Source organism: Antechinus flavipes, chromosome 3, assembly GCF_016432865.1.
Source record: "Antechinus flavipes isolate AdamAnt ecotype Samford, QLD, Australia chromosome 3, AdamAnt_v2, whole genome shotgun sequence".
NCBI classification, from domain to species: domain Eukaryota; kingdom Metazoa; phylum Chordata; class Mammalia; order Dasyuromorphia; family Dasyuridae; genus Antechinus; species Antechinus flavipes.
The window spans coordinates 416,827,470-416,849,429 of NC_067400.1; the positions used below are offsets into that span (position 1 = coordinate 416,827,470).

A 21,960-nucleotide genomic window follows, 5' to 3' on the forward strand; every position below is an offset into this window, starting at 1 on the left:
TTGTGAGTCCCTGCCTTGCAAAATTCTTTGTCCGTAGTATTTAATACATGTTTTTCAATGCCTTGCCAAATACTTGCATATTTTCCTGTGGTTTTCCTCAGTTTATGAAATGTAATGAAAGAATGTGATCTTTCCATACTGTAATTTTGTTCACAGTATAACTAAGAAAAGCACAATAGCCAGTACTTAAATACTTAAGTGAACTTGGGATGTCATCACAAATGAGGCACTTCTTCCAGCATACAGATCACAATCTACTCTTTATTTCTTCATTCTTTTTTTTTTTTTTTTTTCCCTCTGTATTACTATGACTTCTCCATAGAGCAACTGCCCCTTGCGCAGAGGCCTTCTGTTAATAGCCTTTTAACTTTCCATGGGTTGAACTTGATTTCTGGTTGAGACACTGTCTCCTTTTTCTGTCATTTATAATTCTTGATGATATTTTTGTGCTTTTTTTTTTCCATCATTTTTGTGATATACTTTGTTTTAAAAAACATTTTTAAGTAGTGTTTTATTTTTCCAAATATATACAAAGATAGTTTTCAATATTTACCTTTGCAAAACCTTGTGTTCCAAATCCCACCCCCTTCTACAGCATGCGATCTGATATAGTTTAAACATATGCAAATCTTCTAAACACATTTCCATATTCGTCATGTTTTCCAAGAAAAATCAGATTAAAAAGGGGAAAAAAAAAACCAAACAACAACAAAGATGAAAATACTGTGCTTTGATCAATATTCAGTCTCCAGAGTTCTCTCTCTAGATGCAGATGGCTCTTTCCATCACAAGTATATTAGAATTGCCTTGAATGACATCATTGTTGAAGAGCCAAGTTCATGTAATATGCTTTGATTACTTTATATCAACCAGGTATCTTTCCAGAATTCTAAGTTATTCCCAAAACACCAAATTTTTGAAGATTATGGTGCTCTATGATTTGCAGCCTTGAGTATTGCAATTGAAGAGGATCCTTTATGAGATAATATGGAACAGTGGAATCAGAGGATTCAATTCAACTTTGTCTTTGCTTGTCTGCCAAATACTTACCTCCACTCACCTCAGTTAATTTCTTTGGAAAATAAGAAAATTGGAGTAAATGACTTCTGGGATCCTTTCTAGCTCGAAAGTTAGGGTCTTTTGATGTTTTTGGTTGGTGGACAAACATGTGTAGAGTACCAAAACTCAATTAATAGTTATATCCCATTTACAAACGGTATGATTCTTAGTACCCTCTGCCTGCCTTATAGTGGAAGTGGAAGGGGCCTGAAAAAACTGAGTGCTATTTAAAAAATTGTGGTTTTTTTGTTTGTTTTATTTCAAATAAGCTCAGCAGGTTCATCACTGTAGCAGGGAAGTCCTTTCAAACATTTCTGACTTGATATCCCACTTACCTACCACAGCAGCTTTTCTAAACTTTTCATCCTTTCTTCTATCCTCTTAACTTCTATCCTCTTTGCCTCCTACTTTACTGAAAACTTTGGGGCCATTCACTTGACAACTCTATTTCTCTTCTCATCTCAAATCTCTTCACCTATTATCTCTTTCTTCCTGTCTCTTGTGAAGAGATGGCTGTTCTTGCCAAAGCAAATCCTCTGTTCCCTTGATTCTGATTCCATATTCTCCAGCTGATTACACCCTCTATTATTCCCATTCACTAATCATCAGTCTTTTCCTATCTACTATTTGCTTCTTTCTTGCCTATAAATATGGCCTTGTCTTTCCTTAAAAAACTCCTCATTTGATCTTATTCTTTTTTCCAGTTATCATTCTGTATCTCTTTTTTTCCTTTACTTTGGCTAAACTTGAGACATCTATACACAGTGCTTCACTTACTCTCTCTCCTGGCTTGAATTTAAACACCTGCAAACTGGCTTTTGACCTCATCATTGAATATTAATTGTTGTCTCCAAAGTCACCAAATGATATAATAGTAAGCAAATCTAATAACATTTTCTTAATTCTTAACTTATGTGACCTCTCAGCAGCCTCTGACACTGTTAGTCACCCTCTTCTTCTGGATACTTTTGTTTATCCTCTAGATTTTCATGATACTTCTTTCTCTTTTTTTCTCCTATCTGTCTGTCTGATCCTTCTCAGTCTTTTTTGCTGGCTTTTCATCTAAGTTATGTCTGTTAACTGTTGGTATTCCCTAAGGTTCTGCCCTTAGGCACTCAAAGGCTCAGTTGCTGTCTCCATGTAGGTGATTTTGAGATTTGTGTGTTCTTCTCTCTTAATCTCCAGTTGCTTTTGAACATCTTGAACCAGATGCCCATAGACATCTTAAATTAAACATGTCTAAAACAGAACTCATTTTTTCTTCAAATCTTTACCTCTTCCTAACTTTCTTTTAAAAAATTTTTTTATTGACATTTTTGGTTTTTATTTGCCTAAATTTTTTCCAGTGTCTTTCCCCTTCTATTAGAACTATCCCATTTAAGAAAGAATATTTTAAAAGAAAGAAAGGAAAGAGGAGGAACAAGAGAGTAAATTGAAAGACTCATCAAGTTGGCCTGTGTGATGATGAATATTTTTGTTGTAGCAACTTTGGGGGACTATTTAAGTTATACTAATGCCCTGATTAATACCTTGTTGAGAGGAGTAACCCTATCAACTGAATTACATGTGCCTGAAGTATGAATGTTTGGTACTTAAGTATATCGAGTATAAATTTGACTGTCACTCAAGAAGCTTTAGTTACTTTCTGTTGCTGCTAGTATATGATATAAACTGATCTGTTAGGTATTTCAGATTCCTGTCCCGTCTTATCTTTCTTGATTGTTTCACATTCTAACCAAACTCTGTATGTCATTACCTTTAAACAAGCTGTGCTGCCTTCCTGCAATGGCCTTCCTTCTACTTCTATCTCATGGAAACTATAGTTTCCTTAAAGGCTTAGCTCAAATGTCATTGACTACATGAAGCTTTTCCTGATTCCCCCAGTAGTTAATATTCTCTTTTGCCAAAATTTGAGTATTTATTTCGTACATGTTTTTCCCTCTAGTGAAATGGAAACTTTTGTTGGTAAGATTTTGCTTTGTTTTTGATCTTTACCTTTGGCACAGTGTTTGAAGTCAAGTCAAGAAAGGTACTTAATTTTAAGTCCCTGTTGAATTAAGTATGACTTGTGTAAAAATATTTATTCAGAATATCTCTGATTTAATGTAATATGTATTTGACAAATATATGTGTATCTGTTGTATACTGTAATGGTGATTGAGGAATTTGATTAATACTTTTTAATCTTTGGAGTCAACCGGAAAACATATTGCTGCTTAATTATTTCCCCTTTCATCAGGTGAGAAAAATCTAAATGTAATAAAAAATTGTATTACGTAGATTTTTCTAGAAAAGAAAAATTTGTTTAAATTAAACTGTTTTCGGATGTTGTCAGTGGATTGGGTGGCAGACATAATACTATTTTATAATGACTTTTTTTTTTTTTAATCTTTCAGCAAAATTCCAGCCTTTTTGAATGTAGTTGATATTGCTGGCCTTGTGAAAGGAGCTCATGCTGGACAGGGGCTAGGAAATGCCTTTTTGTCTCATATAAGCGCCTGCGATGGAATCTTTCATCTAATGCGTATGTAAACTTGTTTAATCGAAGAGATTAAAGACCATTTTTCTATTTATATAGAAAAAAGTGATATCTTAAATATTTTCTTTATTTATGTAAGTTCCATTATTATTTGGTACTTGAAACCTTAAGTCATGATGGGATCCTTGTCCTATGTAAAAAATCAATCCATTTAAATTTTGTACCATAGTTATACTGTTCTAATATAATATATCATTGAATGTGTCCATTGACATCATCAGAAATATATTCAGTGTATTAGGGAGACAGAAATGAATCTTTTAGAATTTGAAATGTTATATTTATAGATGGTTACCAGGTTGGTAAAAATTATACTGATTAAAAAAACTGGAATTGTGAACCAGATTTTGTGTAAAAGAATATTCAATTTTGGTAGATTTAATAAAACTGTATTTTTTGTTATTTATCTCTTGATATATAATTGTGATAGGTGCAAAATCTTTTTATATAGATAGTTCCTTAAAATGGATTCCATAGTACTACTTTTCATCTTTGAGTGCATTGGTAGGTGTGTTGGGATGAGCATTTTTTCTGTTTACTGTATTATTTTTTACTTTAGATAGAGGAAAAAAAGTCTAATGCAAATTTCAAAAAATATAAATAGCATCATGTCCCTTCTTTTTAAAAATTCTTCCATAAGAACAATGTTGTAAAGAGGTGAATGTTATATTGTTAAAGCAAGCACTTTTGAAGATAGGGAGGAGTTTGTGACATTTTAGCTTGATTATATTATATAAATGATCTTATTCTAACATATTGTTTGTTAGGCATAATTTTATGGAGCAGAATTATATCCATACAATAAGAGTATTATGTTTGAAAATTTAGTTTTTTGGAGATTGTGCCTGTGTTAAACTGCAGACATGGATCTTGTGATAATGGAGGGTATCAACCACCCAGTTAAATATGGTTCTTCACCAGGTTAGCTTTAAGATGATGATTTTTTTATTTTTGCCCACAATAGCTCTAATTTGCCTGACCTGCTAAGTCAGAGAGTTCATGTTATGTGGAAGAAGTATCTATATGAATGAATCATAACTCAGATTCTTGAGTTAGTGGAAATAAGAAGTTTTTATTTAGATAAGGGCATTTTAGGTAATTTAACTTATATGTATTGTTGCAGTATGGCTATATTTTGTAGGTCGTGATTTGAATCCTGACTATACTAGAAGAAGAGTAAGAATTAGAAAGTCAGATCATCACCTTGAGATGACATTGGTTCTCTTTGAAAATGAAGAACATACAACAAAATAATATTAGAGGAGAAGCAACAGTATATTTTAGTGCCAAAAAGCAGAACGACTTGGGTTTAGATCCATTCTATGGCATGTATTGACTATTGTCCTAAGTAGTTTACTTAATATATCAGTGCTCTATCAAGATGAACACTTCACACATCAGTACAAATTAAAACCTAGCCATTTCTTTTTATGCTTTTTTTAAAAAATCCAATAACAATTTAATAAATCACCAGTAAACAAGCATAATAAAAAATAAACTCTGTCATCTACTTTTCTACATAGGAGTCCCTAAGAAACAAGGGAAACTGAAAGATAAGGGTCTTTTGCAATGAAGACAAAATGTATCAATTATGTAGAGATTAATTTATCAAAATGCATTAAGAAATCTGTGCAAAGACAAATTTAAATGAACTATGACAAAGTCAAAAAAAGTTTCAAACCAAAAGAAAATTAGGATGATATAGAAAAAATTCCTCCTTCTTCAAAACTGAAGTATTTCTTGCCCCCTCTTTCCTTCCCTCCCCTCCCCTGCAAATTATTTTAATCTGTTATGTACAAGGTATCCCCAAAGTCTTTGTGAAATCTTAGGATATTTTAAATTTAATAATTTGTGATTCTTATACATGTATTTTCATATGTCCTGCACAGTGTCTGCGTATTGGAAGTCTTTCTCATGTCTTTGCAATTCATATGTGCCAATGGATTAACTAGTTATCTTATTTTTTGATAATTTATTTCCTCATTGATCTGTTATATTCTTCTTTGAGCATAGGTCACCATTGAAAAATATACCCTAAAATGCTACTACTGAGTTAAAAAACACTGAGTGATCCCAGAATTATTCAGGAATTTTTCCTGTCCTTTTGCTAAAATATTCATATAAGACTATTATGGGATTGTAGATTAGCCCATCACAAAATTCACCAGTTTTTTATGACAGTCCTGTGATAGGTCATTGTAGAGGGATGGAACTCTCTGAAAAGGTGTACTTAAATCTAGGTCAGCAAGTACTTATAGTTAAGTATATACTTACTATTTAGTATGGTGATGTAATGGTTCTCTAGTTCACACATATATAGTATGCTGTAATGATGTAATTGTGATAGGGTATATAAGAACTAAGAAGGACTGGAAGATAGACATTCTATCTTTGACCAGCCTCATGGTGGCTGTCCTACCTCCTGCACTAAGATCAAGGCTGGTCCCAAAGTCCTGCAGAAAGCTAGCCCATATATTACAGGTCATGAAATTATGTAGCTCAATCCTTTCATTTTTTTGAATAATGAAACTGAAGCCCATTGTGGTATACTCTGTAGGTAGGTAGTAGATAGCAAAACAAATATATGAATTCTTCTGAATCCCAAATCTTGTATTCTTTTCAATATAGCTCTTCTTTAGCAATAAAAGATCTGTGCCTTTTTATTTTTAAAAATTTTATGTTTATTTGCTTTTTTCTTGCTTGCCAAGTTTTTCCACATATTTTATTTTTTCAATTATATATAAAAATAGTTTTAAAACTTTTTTTTTTTTTTTTTTGCTGAGGCAGTTGGAGTTAAAGTGACTTGCTCAAGGTTACACAGCTAGGAAGTAGTGTCAGAAGCTGGATTTGAACTCAGGTCCTTCTGACCTCAGGGCCAGTCCTCTATCTACTTTGTCATCTAGCTGCCCTTTAATATTTATTTTTAAAAATTTGAGTTCTCAATTTTTTCTTTCCTTCCCCCTCATTGAGAAGGCAAACAGTTTGACATAATACATGGAGTCCTGCAAAACATATTTCTATATTAGTAATGTTGTGAAAGAAAACACAGACCGACAAAGACCCAAGAAAATTTTAGAAAGTATGCTTTGATCTGCATTCAGTTTTCATCAGTTATTTCTCTGGAGTTGGATAGTATTTTTCATCATATATCTTTCATTGGTTTTTGAATCATTGTATTGCTGAGAATAGCTAAGATCATTGCTGTTATTATATACAATGTTCTCTTGGTTCTGCTTACTTCACTTGGATCAGTTCATGTAAGTCTTTCTAGGTTTTTCTGAAAGTATCTTCATATTCAATGACAATCTTATACCATAACTTTCAGCTATTCCTCAATTGATAGACACTACCTCAGCTTCCAGTTCTTTGCCACCTCAAAATGAACTGCTATAAAATATTTTTGTATATCTAGATCCCTTTCATTTTTTTTTTTCTTTTTGATCTTTGGGTACAGAGATAGTAGTGGTGTTTCTGTGTCAAAGAATATGAATCCTTGTAATACCTCTTTGTGCTTAGTTTTAAATTGGTCTCCAGAATGCTTGGATCAGTTCACAACTTCAACAACAGTGCATTAGTATCCTAATTTTCCTACATTCTTTCCAACATTTCTTTTTCTATCATTTAAGCTAATTTTACAGGTATGAATTGTTATCTCTGACTTGTTTTAATTTGCATTATTTCTATAGTCTGAAAACTGCCCGTTTTGACTATTTATGAATTGGGAGAATGGCTTGTATTCTTTTTTTTTTTTTTTTGCTGAGGCAATTGGGTTTAAATGACTTGTCCAGGGTCACACAGCTAGGAAATGTTAAAAGTGTCTGAGATCTGATTTGAACTCGGGTTCTCCTGACTTAAGGGTTGATGCTCTATCGCTCACTGCGCCACCTAGCTGCCCTATATTCTTATAATTTGACTGTGTTTTCTATATATTTGAGAAAGTCCTTTATCAGAGAGACTTGCTGAAAATTCTTTACTCTTCCCTAGTTTTCCACTTTCCTTCTAATCTTGGCTGCATTGATTTCGTTTGTGCAAAAAATCTTTTGATTTAATCCAATTAAACTTATCCATTTTATATTTCCTAGTGGTCTGTCTTGATTGGTCATACATTTTTTCCCCTTCTCCATAGACATAACAGGTAAATTGGCCCATGCTTAAGTAATTTTCATATAGTGTTACCTTTTATGTTTAAATCATGTACCCAGTTTCACCTTATCTCAGTATGTGAAATGTTGATCTATACATAGTTTCTGCTAATTGCTTTTTGGTTTTCTCATCAATTTTTGTCAAATAGTGAGTTCTTCTCTACAAAGCTTGAATCTTTGTGTTTATCAAACACTGCATTACTGTGGTGATTTATTACAGCATATTGTATACCTAATCTGTTACAGTGATCCATCACTATTTCTTAGCTAGTACCAGATTGTTTTGAAGGTTATTGCTTTGTAGTACAGTTTGAGATCTGGTACAGCTAGGCCATCTATCTTCACATTTTCACCTTTGATATTTTTGACCTTTTGTTCTTCTGGATAAATTTTGTTACTTTTTTTAGCACTGTCAATTTTTTTTTTTTTTTTTTTTTTTTTTTTAGCAATTTGATTGGTTTGGCACTAAATAACGTAGAATTGTCATTTTTATTATATTGGCATGAGAATGTTCATGGGCAATTAATATTTCTATAATTGTTTATTTTTGACTCTGTGAAAAATATCTTTTGTAATTGTGTTCATGTAGTTCTTAGGTTTGTCTTGGCATTAAACTTCCAAATATTTTATATTGTTTATGATACTTTTAAACTGAATTTTTTTGTCTTGCTGTTGGATTGTGTTAGTTCATTCATATATATATGTAAATGTTGATGATTTAGGACTGTGACTTTTTAACCTCCTGTTTAAAAAAATTGTTTTTTGGTCTTCATTTATTTCTTCCAAATTTAGAATCATGGGTCATTGATTTGGAGCTGTATTAGATTAGAGATGGAGCTGACTCATCATTCAGCGGAAACTGTTCACTCTAAAGTTACTAATGCTTTTATAATCAGTAGATCTTATGACCTGTTCCCAGACCTCATCCCTTTTGACAAATCTGCAATCTTTAAAATTGTTGATCACTTTCTTCTTGATAGTTAGTGCTTTTTCCTGATTGACCTTGTGCCTGTCCTGACTGCTTCTACTTTTTTTCTCCCACTTCTTTACCTAGGTTATACCTATTAACTTTAGGGTTCCTCATATCTTGGACCCTCTTCATTCTTCCTTATAGTTTTTCTTGGGGATCTCATCTATTCCCATGATTTCAATTATCTTTATGTAGGTGACTTTTAGATACAATTGCCCAGTCTTAACTTCTCTTCACACCTCCCCTCTCATTTCTCCAATATTTAAACATTTCAAGCTGGCTCCTTTCAAATCTGAGCTAAAGTCTTTTGGCATGCTGTTCCCAGTTCTCCTTAATTTTAGTATCTTTCCTCTGTAATTACCTCCAATTTATCCTGTATATGTCTAGTTTGTACATAACTGTTTGCATATTATTTTCTCCAATTAGGCTCCTTGAGGGTAGAGAATCTTCTAAATGTTACAGTGAATAGAGTTCTAGGCCTGGAGTCAGGAAGTTCCAAGTTCAAATTTGGCCTTAAACATTTACTAGCCATATGACCTTGGGCAAGTCAATTAACCTTTGTTTGCCTCAGTTTTCTCCTCTGAAATGGAAATAATAATACCACCTACCTCTTAGAATTGTTATGAGAATAAAAATTAGATATTATTTGTAAGGTACTTAGCATAGTATCTGGGACATAAAAAATGTTAACATAAATGACTAATTGTTATTATAATGACTTATGATTTCCTTTTCTTTGTATTTTCAGTTCTTAGCAAGTGCCTGGTACATAGAAGGTGTTGAGTATTAAATTGTAGTTGACTGTTATAAATTTTCAGAACTAGTGCTGTAGGAAAATACATTCTAAAAGCAAAACTGAATGCTTTTGAAATTTCTTCCCATTGTGGAGTAACATGACACTTGGTAAAGATTGGAAAGTAAGTAAAGACTTTTTTATTCCTATCCTTCAATGTTTAAGTGATTTTCATTATAATTGTTTTTTTGTAATACAAAGGATTCACTCTAGATGGAAAATAGACAATAGCAAATATTTGGACAGAAATATCTTACCTTATTTTAACCTTCAAGGAGAAAAAAGTTATAGCCTCTAAGATAATTTAGAATTAAAGTTTTTTTCAGAACTTGTTTTTTTGTACCATAAAAAGATCTGGTATTAGGTCAAACACGTTTAGATAGTACTCAGATTAGACAACAGCTACCGGAAGAAGAAATAGGAGGTTTCTACAAGAGAGAAACCTGATTCTTAGGTACATCACATTATTTTTTGTGTGTGGTATGATTTTCTGTATGTTTCTAGAAAGCATTAGATATTTAAAAATAGAAAACAACTATATTTACTTGAAAATTCTATTTTGTAGTCTTCATTCTGAACTTTGACAGAAAGACAAGAACAAATGATTAAAGCATCTGGAATATGCAGAAGTCTTTGCAAGAGTTAATAGTCTTTGATATTTTGACTCTCATTTATATATTGGCTTATTCAAATTATATGATTTATATGCTTAAATTAGAATCCAGATAGCCTTAACATTTTTTTAGCAGTTCCTTGATATTTAACTATTCTCTTTATGACAAAGATAAAGAGATAATTTATACTTAATTGAAGGAGGATATTAAATTTAAAATTTTCTTTCATTTTAGTTTAGAAGTGTAAGCACTTTTGATTCTAAAAGGACCAAGCAATTGCTACAAATAATATATTGGGATCTACTTTCCTTATACCCCACGAATAAAGAGAATGGATAATGAGGGATACTTAGGCAGGGGATAGGTAGAGAACTATCATTGACTACTAAGGATTGACAATATCTTTTGTATTTCAAGGCTGCTGTTTTAATTTAGTTCTGTCTGCTATGGGAAGGACAAAAGACATTGTAAGTCTCTGCTGACTAAGCTTGCAGTTTGAAAGCAGAGAGAATATAGAAAAGATATTTAGGCAGGGAAATCACTTTGCTCAAATTATTTATACATATAATATGGTCAATTGGGAGTTTGAGATATGGTCAAATAATTACCTTTGTGTCAGAGACATCAGTAAAGTTTACAAATGCTGTAAATTGTCATATTTTGCTGCTTTTGGGGAGTTGCTTCTTTGGGGGCAGTAACTCTCCAAATAATACTTTATTAGCATGTACTATGATTTCATGACAGAATTATTAATATGAAATTATTTTAGCCATTTCTGTGGCCAAAAGTGCTATAAAACTTTTGTAAAAATCATGCTGATTGCTTATCTAATATTTAGATTCTTTTAATCCATTTTATTTTTCTGTTGATTTTCAGTTAAAACTATATTTTAGTTTTATTCTCTTGCCCTCTCCCTATCCACCTCCACTCTTCTCTTTACTTCTCCCCTTTTTCTCCCATAAAATTAGTATATTCATCATTCAGGTTTGAAACTCTAAAAAAGTGGCTTCCTTGAGCTAGTATTCATTAATCATAATTTAATTAGCTATTGCCAAAACAGTACTATAAAAACAGCTAATTCTCTTTTCTTTTAATGATCTTTTTCTATCCCTCCCTTTTTATACCCCCTTCCTCAATATTATTATAGTGCTTTTGACACTTTGTAAAATGTTTTAAAGGTTTGGAATGCTAGGCCACTTTGATCAATTTTTTTTTTTCCAGTGTTCCCCTTGATGTTGTTATTGGCTTGATTTTTAATATAAATTTCTTTGTGATTTTTATCTAATTCTAAAAAGAGTACTCAGATTTTTGTCAAATATTACATTAAATATAAAATTAATTTGACTTTGCTTGAAAATTTTTACTCTATTCTATTTGCTCCTTCTTCAAAATGAGAAAAACAGGAAAATACAAAAAAGCATGTTTTTTGTCCCCCTAGTCTACCTACACTTAAGACAATCAGAGTAATTAAAAAGAAATGATCTTTTTCTGTTAAGTTGTCAGGGATAACTTTGATGGATCAGAAAGAACAGGTTTAGTGTAAAGATTTATATTCTTTGAGATTCAAGTGTTCTGTAAACTCGATAACTAATTTCTTAAATTACATAATCTGACCACTTATCCTTAAACATTTCCTTTGCCAAATAATGTATTTTTGATTTTGGTTTCTTTTCTGTATGTCAATCCCCCAAAATGTTCTTTGACTGAATTACTGTTTGAAAATATACTTTATGTATAGAAATAACATTGAAGAAATGTTTTACAAAAATAACATACTTCCACAAAGATTATCAATTAAAATTAAAGCTTTAGAGTATCACAAAGAGTAGTTCAAGAATATAATCAAAGTGCTGTATAAAATTTGAATTAGTATAAGCGTTACAACCTAATAAATAAGTTATTAATAAACTGTCCTCTTCTTTCATAGAATGCCCGTTCTGAGAATTCTAGCCCTCTAGCAAATCAGATTATTCAAAATTATAAATTATGTTCTTTGATTGTAATTTCCTGAATCTAGTGTCATGTTAAACTAATTTGAAATATCCAATTAATAAGAATAAATAAAGCTTTATTACAGCTTTTAAAAGATTTGATTTCTAATAGGATTGGAATTGTCTTGGTCTAACCCTGACCCATCAAGCTGAGTTTCCTGCTGTGAAGTATAGTTCTGTGTTTTGAAAATGGCAGCCCCTACTGAGAGGCAAGAGCCTTAGTGTCTGATTACAGATTCAGCTTTAGAAATAGTAACAGACCCACTTTATAAGCACTTCTGACAATTACTCTTTGAATATATGTGCATTTAAACAGCAATTGATAATAATAAAATAACTGACAGTCCTTTAAAGTTTGAAAAATGCTTTATATAATATTTCATTTAAGCCATGCATAAGCCCTATGAGGCAGGTATTACAATATCGATATCAATGTTTTTCAAATTAGGAAACAAAGGTTCAAATAGGTGTTAAGTAATACACACATTTTTATAAAACTAGTATTTATCATTCAAAATTTGAATCAGATCTTCTAGATTTCAAGTTTAGTACCTTATCCAATACTCCATTCAATATAATCAATAGTTGATACCAACTATATCTTGAAGGTACATTCTTTCCTGTGACAGTGGCATTGATGACATCCCTTGGACCTCTTTGTTTTGTTTGTTAGTATTCTTTGATTTTTTTTTTTTGACAAATTCTATCCTTTATATTCCTTCATATATTGGTATCATTGATCTAGTCTTTCATGTTTGCGTACTTATCTTACAGAGTGATTTTTTTATATTTTTATAATCAGTGACAGTAGCTGCATGACATTTGAACCATCTTAGGTATCTCAGTAGTTTGTGAGATGGTTGAGAATGACACTGAGATAAAGCTTAAATTGAAAATCTTGAAAACATGGAAGCATCATTTTTGAAGGTAATTCCAGTTGGGGTAGATGCCAAATGAATAAAAAAAATTATGGATGATATTACTATATATAATCAAAGTAAGAAGACAAGTACTTACAAACATTCTTACTTTCTCATCTTTATGAAAATGGTCTATATTCCATTCCATTTTTAGGATGTTGACAGCTTTTTTGAATGTCAAATTGAAGCTGTTAAATGTATTTTACTTTCTTTAAGGTAAGGACCCTCAGTTTCTTCAGATGATAGCATCCTAATTGCTATGATTGTTGTTTTTGCTCCTAATATTAGTAAAGAAACAAAATTTAAAATAGTTGCATTTTACCCTGGAGTCTAAATGAACCACATCTAAAAACAGTTCATTGATAAGGGAAAAGAAACTGGAAAAGTGAAGTCACTATGCCTTTTATATAAAATCTATTATTTCAAATTGTGAGATTTGTCTTAAGGGTTCTGATTTGCTCCTATTTAAAAAAGAACTGATAAATAAAAATATACTACTGATAGAAAATTCTTTGGAATAATGGATGTATATTGGCACAGGAATTATTTAAAAATTTGGAATATATTGAGGAAAAGTTCAAATTATCAATGTGGACACATTATTCTGATTATTATTGAAAACTACAACTTTTTCTCATATGCTTTATGGCAATATCATTGGGGTTGGTGTTCTAGACAAATTTCTAATATATAGAATATCTTTTTCTTGAAGAAATAGTGAAGTAAAACATATATTAAAATGTTTTAATAACATTTTTGAAAAAAATGTATTCTTACCACATGAAATTCCTACTCTACAAATTAAAGAGATGTTTGTGGGGATAGAGGATAAATCAGTTTTAATAATCATGATTGGATTGAATTGTCCTGAGGTGGGGAAAGGAGTTACTGGTTAGGTTAAAAAAAAAAAAAAAGAATAGAACCCTCAATATAGCAATGTTTTTGTGTGTGTGTGTGTGCATAATGAATATTGGATGTGTTCTGTCATTGACACAGGGGAATCCCAGTGTGGAAACTCCCTCTATCAATTAATACTTGTGTGTGATTTATAGTGTGAGTGTATGTGGCCTGGGACAAATGAAAATTTAATTCATTGTGCTTATTGTCATAGTGCTATTTATACATCAGAAGAAAGACTTGTATTCAGGTCTTCCTGCTTACAGGGAGAGCTCTCTATTCATTATATTATACTATGTGATAATATGTCATTCATTGGATAGTTTTTTATTAAATAGGATAATTAAACTAAAACTTTTTGGGCACTGCAGTGTTATCATTTGTCTCACTAGTTCAGGTCTTTTGTCATTTTTAAATAGACAATTGTCATGGCCATCTAATTAGACTTAAAATTTCCAGTCCTTTCCATCTTCAATTATTTCCTTGTTTAATTGCCAAAATAATCTTTCTAAAATATAGATTTGGTCATGTTAACTCCTTTGCTCAGTAACCTTCAGTGACTGCTTGTCTTATTTGTTATAAAATGAAAACAACTTACTTTGGTATTTAAAGCCCTCTATCATCTAGTTCTAGAATATTTTCCAACTATTTCATATTACTCCCTTTCATGACTGGTATATTACAACTAAACTGGCTAATCCATATATCTATGAAATGAACTACATTTCTTATCCTATGAATCCATATTTTCTTTAGGCTGTGGAATAGTTTAAAAGTTTCTCTTTGGCATTGAAATGGATGGAGTATTGGTCCTGGAGACAGGATGACCGGAATTCAAATTTGGCCTTAGCACTTGACACCTACTAGCTGTGTGATTCTGGGCAAGTCATTTAACCCTGATTGCCTTGTGTACTGCACCTTCCTTTTTCCCCAGTTTTCATCTAGCTTCACATAAATACCAACATTTCAATATAGTAAAAAGTCTATTAATAATTAAGCTATAATAATTTGTTATGTTATTTCAGCTAGACTGAATTGTGTAAAATTTATGGAAGTAGAAATTTTTTTTGAAATTTCCTTCAAACCAATATATTAAACAAAATTATGTAGGCATGGTTGACCTCATTAAGGGAACAACTTTTTCAAATGTTCTTTTTTTATGTTTTGAGAAGTTTTCTAATTATGATGAAGCAATTCCTGCTAATTACATATTTCTGTTATACTGCTAATTAAAATAGGGCTACTTTGGGATACTTAAAAAAACATTTAGTTCTTTATCCTGCATCTTCTTGAAAGAAATAATATTGCCTTTCCTTTAACTTAGCCTTTAGTTAACATTTTTACTGAGACCATTATTTTTCTCATACATTTAAAAAAATTGAAGTATTGCTTCCTCATAACCCATTTTTGCAAGTTAAGTTAAAACAGTCCATTTTTTTTTCCATCTTAGCATAATGTAATATGGTATAGTACCTTGCCAGTTCAAATAGAAGTTAGCTTAGATTCATAGCTTAATTTGCTATCTTCTTTTCAAAGCAAGAAAAACAACAAATTTCTTGACACTATTATTTTAATGCTTTAAGGAAAAATAAGTGAAATTTGCCTACTTGAGTATTATTCTTAAAACCAGGGTAATATTTCAAAAGCATTTATTTCACAAAGGAATAGTTGTAGTTTTTATTTCTAGTTTGTGGTAGTTGTGGGAGACATAGATTAGATCAATAACATTTTGTTCAATTGTATGGTAAATTTAATTAGTTTGGAATTAGTCACCCAGTCATATATACTTAATCCTTGGTAATAGTTAAATTGGGTAATGCTGGAATTCCACAGATGTAGCCAGGATAGTTGAGCAAAACCAGGAAGCTGGTCAAGCTCTCTGTTTCCCTCAAAAACCTCATGAAGCCAAGCCTCCAAACAGTTTGATGGAATGAAACTACTCTCTAGCTCAATATAGATTGAAAATACTTTTTAAAAAGTCAGTAAAAGGAGTGTTCAGCTCAGCTGAGATGATTTCTGGGAAAGCCAGTGAAAGAGTCTTAAACATCAGCAACTGAGACCCTTGTTCCTGGCTCAGTAGAAGAGCAGACTAGACCTAGCTCAGAAGGCATGTTCTTTTTCTTGGAAAGAACAAATAAAGCTATTCCTTGCTGTGAGCAAAACACCAAACATAAGAAGCCCCTGTGCTCAAAGCCAAGATTCTGAGCTGCACAGAAGCTTGGGACAGTATCCCTTTAACCTAAGAAGCAGAGCTTTCCCACAAAAGTCACAAAAAAGAAAAGGAAAAAAATGAACAAGAAACAGAAAAGAACCTTGACCATAGAAAACTACTATGGTGTCCGGGAAAATCAAAACACTAATTTAGACAAGGGCAAAATGGCATAGAGGAAATCTCAGAGAGTGATATGAATTGGTCTCAAGCCCAAAGAGTCTTACTGAAAGTGCTCATAAAAGATTTTAAAAGACAAATAAGAGCAATAGAAGAAAAAAATTAGAAGAGAAACTAAAGGTATGTAAGAGAGTCAACAGCTTGGAAAAAGAAAGCAATTCCTTAAAAAATACAATTGACCAAATGCAAAAAAAGTCCACTAAAAAAATCAATTCCTTAAAAAACACAGTAGGCCAAATGTAATAATAATAATAAATCTTCTGAAGAAAACAACACCTCGAAAAATAAAATTAATCAAACAGAAAAAGAGATGAAAACACTAACAAGAAAATCACATTAAAAACTAGAATAAGGTAAATGGAAACTAATGATGAGACATCAAGACTCAGTCAAACAAAATAAAAAGAATTGAAAAAATGAAAGAAAAATGTAAAATACTTCATTGGAAAAAAGCCAGCCTGGAAAATGGATCCAAGAGAGACAATTTAAAAATTGATCTACCTGAAAGCCATAACCAAAAGATCAGTAGTTCATCAAGGAAAATTACCCTGATGTACTAGAACCACAAGGATATAAATAGTCTTTGAAAGAATCCATCTGGCAGCTAGGTGGTGCAGTGGATAGAGCACCAGTCCTGAAATCAAATCTGATCTCAGACACTTAACATATATAGTTAAAATGTTTAATACTGAGATAGGAAAATAATGTCTGTAACTCTTGAGAATTTTTATTGGTCCATTTAGAGGGGGCATATGTGGATGGAGAGTGTGATTGTGAATGGATTCTGATGTGATGATATTAAAGAAAAAGACATGAAAGGGTTGAAAAAAGGACTGTACTGGAAGAACAGGAAAGAGGAGGCATAATGGGACCTAAATTAGGTTACATGAAGAGGCACAAAAGACCTACTACTATAGAGGGAAAGAAGGAAGGGGGATAGCATTGTTTGAAGTTTGATTTCATCAATTTTGCCAGAGATAGAATAACTTAATCATTCACTTGGGTATAGAAATTTATCTTACCCTATAAAGAAGTATGAGAAGAAGGGGAAAGAAAGGGGAGGAGTTGTATAGAAGAGAGGACAAATATTCTGAGGAAAGGGGTAAGAGAAGGGAGGGGGATGATACAAAGGAAAACAGCTTGAACAGGGTTGGTCAGAAATGAAACATGATTAAAGAGGAACAGGATAGAAAGAGATCAAAAGTATACAGGGGAGAAAATAGGATGGAAGGAAATACAGAGCTGGTAATAATAATTGTGAACATGCTTGGAATGTACTCTGCCATAAAATATAAGTGGTATAAATATTACCTATGCAAATTTGAACTTTGAAATTTCATTTTATATTAATTACATTTACTAATTTGTTCAAAAATTCTTATTCTTTTTCTTTTTCTTTCCTGTCCTTTGTTTCCTTGTCCTTTTCCTGTCATTGTTTCTTAACTTCTCTGCATGGGTTTTGAAAATGATGATGATACCTAGCATTTATAAAGTGCTTATGATGCGTCAGTTCTTTATGTTTATCATTTCATTTGATCTTCCCCAACAACCCTGGGTTTTATCCCTCTTTTATAGATCAGGAAGTGGAAGCATACAGGAGACATACTTGCCCAGTCATATGTTATTAGTAAATATATGAGACTAGAGATTTGAACTCATTTATTTCTGACTGTAGCCCCTGGCACTCTATTCATTGTGCTGCGTAAAGATACGGGAAGAGAAAGGGAATAAGCATTTATATAACACCTTCTGGATATCCTGCACTATGCTGAGTACTTTATGAATATCATCTCATTTGATCCTCATAACAACTATTTTACAATTGAGGTAAATGAGGCAAACGGATTAAGTGATCATCCAGGATCACACAGTTATTAAGTAGCTATAGACTTCAGTGACAAATCCTTATTTCAGAAATATTTATATGAGTTTATTATATTATATGTGCTTTAGCTATTAAAGTGAGAAAGCTGTTACCTAAGTTTAGAAGATTCATTTGTCTTATTTATAAATTATTTTGGATATTTTGAGCAAGTTATCAGAGTATTATATGTATCAGTGAGTTGTATTTTTGTGGTACCTCTAGTCATTTTCAGATTTTCAAAGAAATATAATTTGTTATTTTAAAGTGAAACTATTATACTTTATAGTTTACAAAACAGATTGCATACACAATTTTATTTTAACAACAGCCTTAAGTAGATAGTGTTAAGTATTATATATATTATATGGATGAGGTAACCAAGATACAGAGATGTTAGTTGATTTGACCAAAGTGACAAAACCAAGTTACAGAACTGGCCCTGGGATTTAACATAGATGTGACTTGTGACAAGTTACTCGACCTCTTTTGGCCTCTGTTTCCTTATCTATACAATAGATTGTTTCTCGAAGTTTCTAATTTCTCTCTTGACCTTTACATTCACATTTTAAATTGCCTTTTATACATCTTAAACTATATGCCCGGTAGATGTCTTAAACTTAAACTTAAAAACATCTAAATTTGAACTCATATTTTTCCTCAGACTTTGTTCCTTACCTTCTTAACTTCTCTGTTTTTTTGTTGAGGATATCACTTCCTCTTACCTGGGTCCCCAACCTAGAGCCATCTTCCTTGATTCCTCTCATCCTTCTATATCCAAGTCCTGTCAATTCTACCTTGCCAGCATCTCTTGTACACTTATTTTTCTCTCCTCTAATATTGCTTATCTTCTGATGCAGGCTCTCTTCAACTCATGCCTAATTATTGCAATAACCAGATGATTGTTTTCTCTCCTTCATTCTTCCCACTCAAGTCCATAATCCCCTTGATTTTCAGTATAATCTTCCTAAAATGCTTATTATCTCTTTACTTCTATAGTTCTCTATAATGTTCAGGATCAGATATGAAGCTTTCTATTTGTCATTTAAAGCCCTTCATAGGCTGAATCCTTCCTACCTTTTCAGTCTTCTTATACCTTATGTCTTTTCATGTATTCTTAGGACTTTTCCCTCTTTGCTCTTTCTTGCATAGTACATTCCATTTTCTGATTTCTTACATCGTTCACTTGTTGTCCTCATGCCTAGAGTTCTTTCCTCTTCATTTTTACCTTCTGTTTTCCTTCTGCTAGAAGCCTGTCTTGTTATCTTTGAATCCTAGTGAGCTACCTCTGAAATTATCTCTAATTTTTCTGTATATGTCTTGTTTGTATGGAAATAGGTATAAAAAGAGAGAGGTGACTCATAAGAATAATAATTAAGAGGACTTAGTGACTATCCAGCTCTGGGACTCTAAAGTTTAAATTGGGAGTCATTCATGTAGCATTGATAGTTTTGGTATATTATTTAAATGGAGATAATAAATAAACAAATGTTAAGTGCTTACTATATATGAAATTTAGATGTGAGATGGTGTGATTCTTGTTCTTAAGGCTTATAGTCCAGGAATGGAATTAGTGACTACAAGAAAACTCAAATGTTTGATAAGCACTTAAAAATTATAAAATAGGGCTACATGATACCTGAGGGGGAAGGTACTTATCAATCAAGAATGGATATAGAAGTCTTCTTGAATGAGGTGACATTGAAATTGGGACTTAGTTGATAGATGGGGGTTTTAGTAAGTCATAGTTAAGTAGTAGAGGGCAACATATACATAGGAAACAGTGGAAGCAAAGGAATTGAAATATATTTGGAGTTGGAAAAATTGTCTATTTTAGCTGAAGCATAGAACATATGACAGGAGCAATATAGATCTGGATCTCTGGATGGTCTTGAATGTCAGGCAAAAGAGTTTGAACTTTTATTGGAAGGCAGCAAGGAGTCACTGAAAATGTTTCCTTAAAAGAGGATCTGACCAGATCTATTTGTAAGAGGTGTAACGGATTGGAAGAGACAAAAGAATATATTTCAAGAGATCTGATAGAGAATTGCAGCATTCTAGGATCTGACCTAGGGTTAGGAGAGTAGAGGAAGGGCTCATCTTATGGCTTGTTCTGCAGATGAAATTGAGTGAACTTGGTCAAATAAAGTATAGGGAAGATTAAAAAATAATCCCCAGAAGATTTACTTGGAGATTGGTAGGACCAGAGATAATGATAATGAAGCCAAAAGATGTGATAAGTTTTCTGGGAAAGTTAATGAACTTATTTTTTACATATCGATAAGTTTGAGATAAATATGGGACATAACAGGTTGGGTTGGCCTTTATTTAGCTGGAAATGAAAAGTCTGAAGCTCAGAAGAGAGGTCAGGATTAAATATACATATTTATCTGCATGTAAGCAGTAGTTAAAGCCATGGGAATAAATGGCATTCATTTCAGCTGACATTTAAGTGCCTACTATGGTTTTTGTTTTTAATTTTGTTTTTGTTTTTGTTTTTTTGTTGTTGTTCCATCATATCTGACTCTTGGGGTTTTCCTTGCAAAGAATGCTGAAGTATTTTGCTATTTCCTTTTCCAATTAATCTTATAGATGGGTCACTGAAGCAGACATTTAAGTTACTTGCTTAAGATTACATAGCTAATAAGTGTCTAAGGTTAAATTTGAACTCAGAAAAATGAGTTCCTGGCTCTAAGCCCAGCACTTTACCTGTGCCACCTAGCTGCCCACATCCTCTTAATCAAGAGAAAAGTAGGGAAGAGAGTCAAGGACAAACTCTTGGGGAGTACAAACATTAAGAGGTCCTGAAGAATACTAGTTAGCAAGGAGATAGAGAAAAGAAACAAACATAAAATTGATAATCATTTCAAATTCTGTAGTGAAATCTTTTTGGGAAGCTGGGAATTGTTTTTTTATTAGGGAATTCCAAAGCTTCTTCCTCACAGAGTACTTCTGCTCTTTTCTTCTTCCCTCTACTCTGTCTCCTTCTTCCCCTCCCCTTTTCCTTCCCATTTCTACCTTGATCCCTCTAAATCCCTGAGAGAATATGAATATTCCCTGTTTATCTGTGATCTAGGTAGGAAACCCTCTTTTTCTGTATATTAGCTAAGATGATAAGAAAGTTTTACTTGAGTTTTGTGGGGGGTGTTTGCTAATTTTCAGTTTTTTGAGGGGTAGAAGGTATATCTGTAATTTCTTTGGTATAGGGAACCACAGATGAGGAAACTAGTTCTTTTAAAGTAGGATTGTACCTGGTCTGAAACTGAGGCATTGATAAATTATTTGCACCAATTCATACTGTGTGTGTCAGAAACAGGACTTGAAGCCAACTATTACTGACTTTAGGCCAGTTTCCTCACTAAACATTGCACCGTTTTATGAAAATTAAAGAGAAGAATTTTTTAGTTCTTATTTTTTACTTTTTGGCTTCAGATATTTAAATCTTTCTAGTTTAGAAATCGTGAGTGGATAGTGGTTAGAGCTCTGGATTTGGTGACAGTAAGGCCTGACTTTTATATCCTGTCTCTGATACTGACTACCCTCTTTATGGCCATGGGAAGGCCACTGAAACTTTCTAAGTCTCAGTTTCTTTCTTTTTAAAATAGAGTTAATAATACTGAAGTGCCTACTTTACAGGGCTGTTAGGAAGCTCAAATATGATGAAGTTATGTAAAGGCTGTGTAAATATCAGCTGATGACATCATCATTCATTTGCTTTCCCCTTAATCTTAGGAGTTATATTTTTACTATCCATGATGATGTTTTCATTTTCTGAGCTAAACTTT

General features: G+C 32.3%; 1 protein-coding gene across 1 annotated transcript in view; it reads left to right on the forward strand.

The window, feature by feature from the left end:
* OLA1 (Obg like ATPase 1) overlaps nucleotides 1-21,960 on the forward strand; it is a 234,796-nt gene that overhangs the window by 27,292 nt on the left and 185,544 nt on the right. The window contains exon 4 of the mRNA XM_051991094.1: nucleotides 3,456-3,583. Coding sequence (XP_051847054.1) covers nucleotides 3,456-3,583 — 128 coding nt within the window. The remainder of the gene's footprint in view (nucleotides 1-3,455; nucleotides 3,584-21,960) is intronic.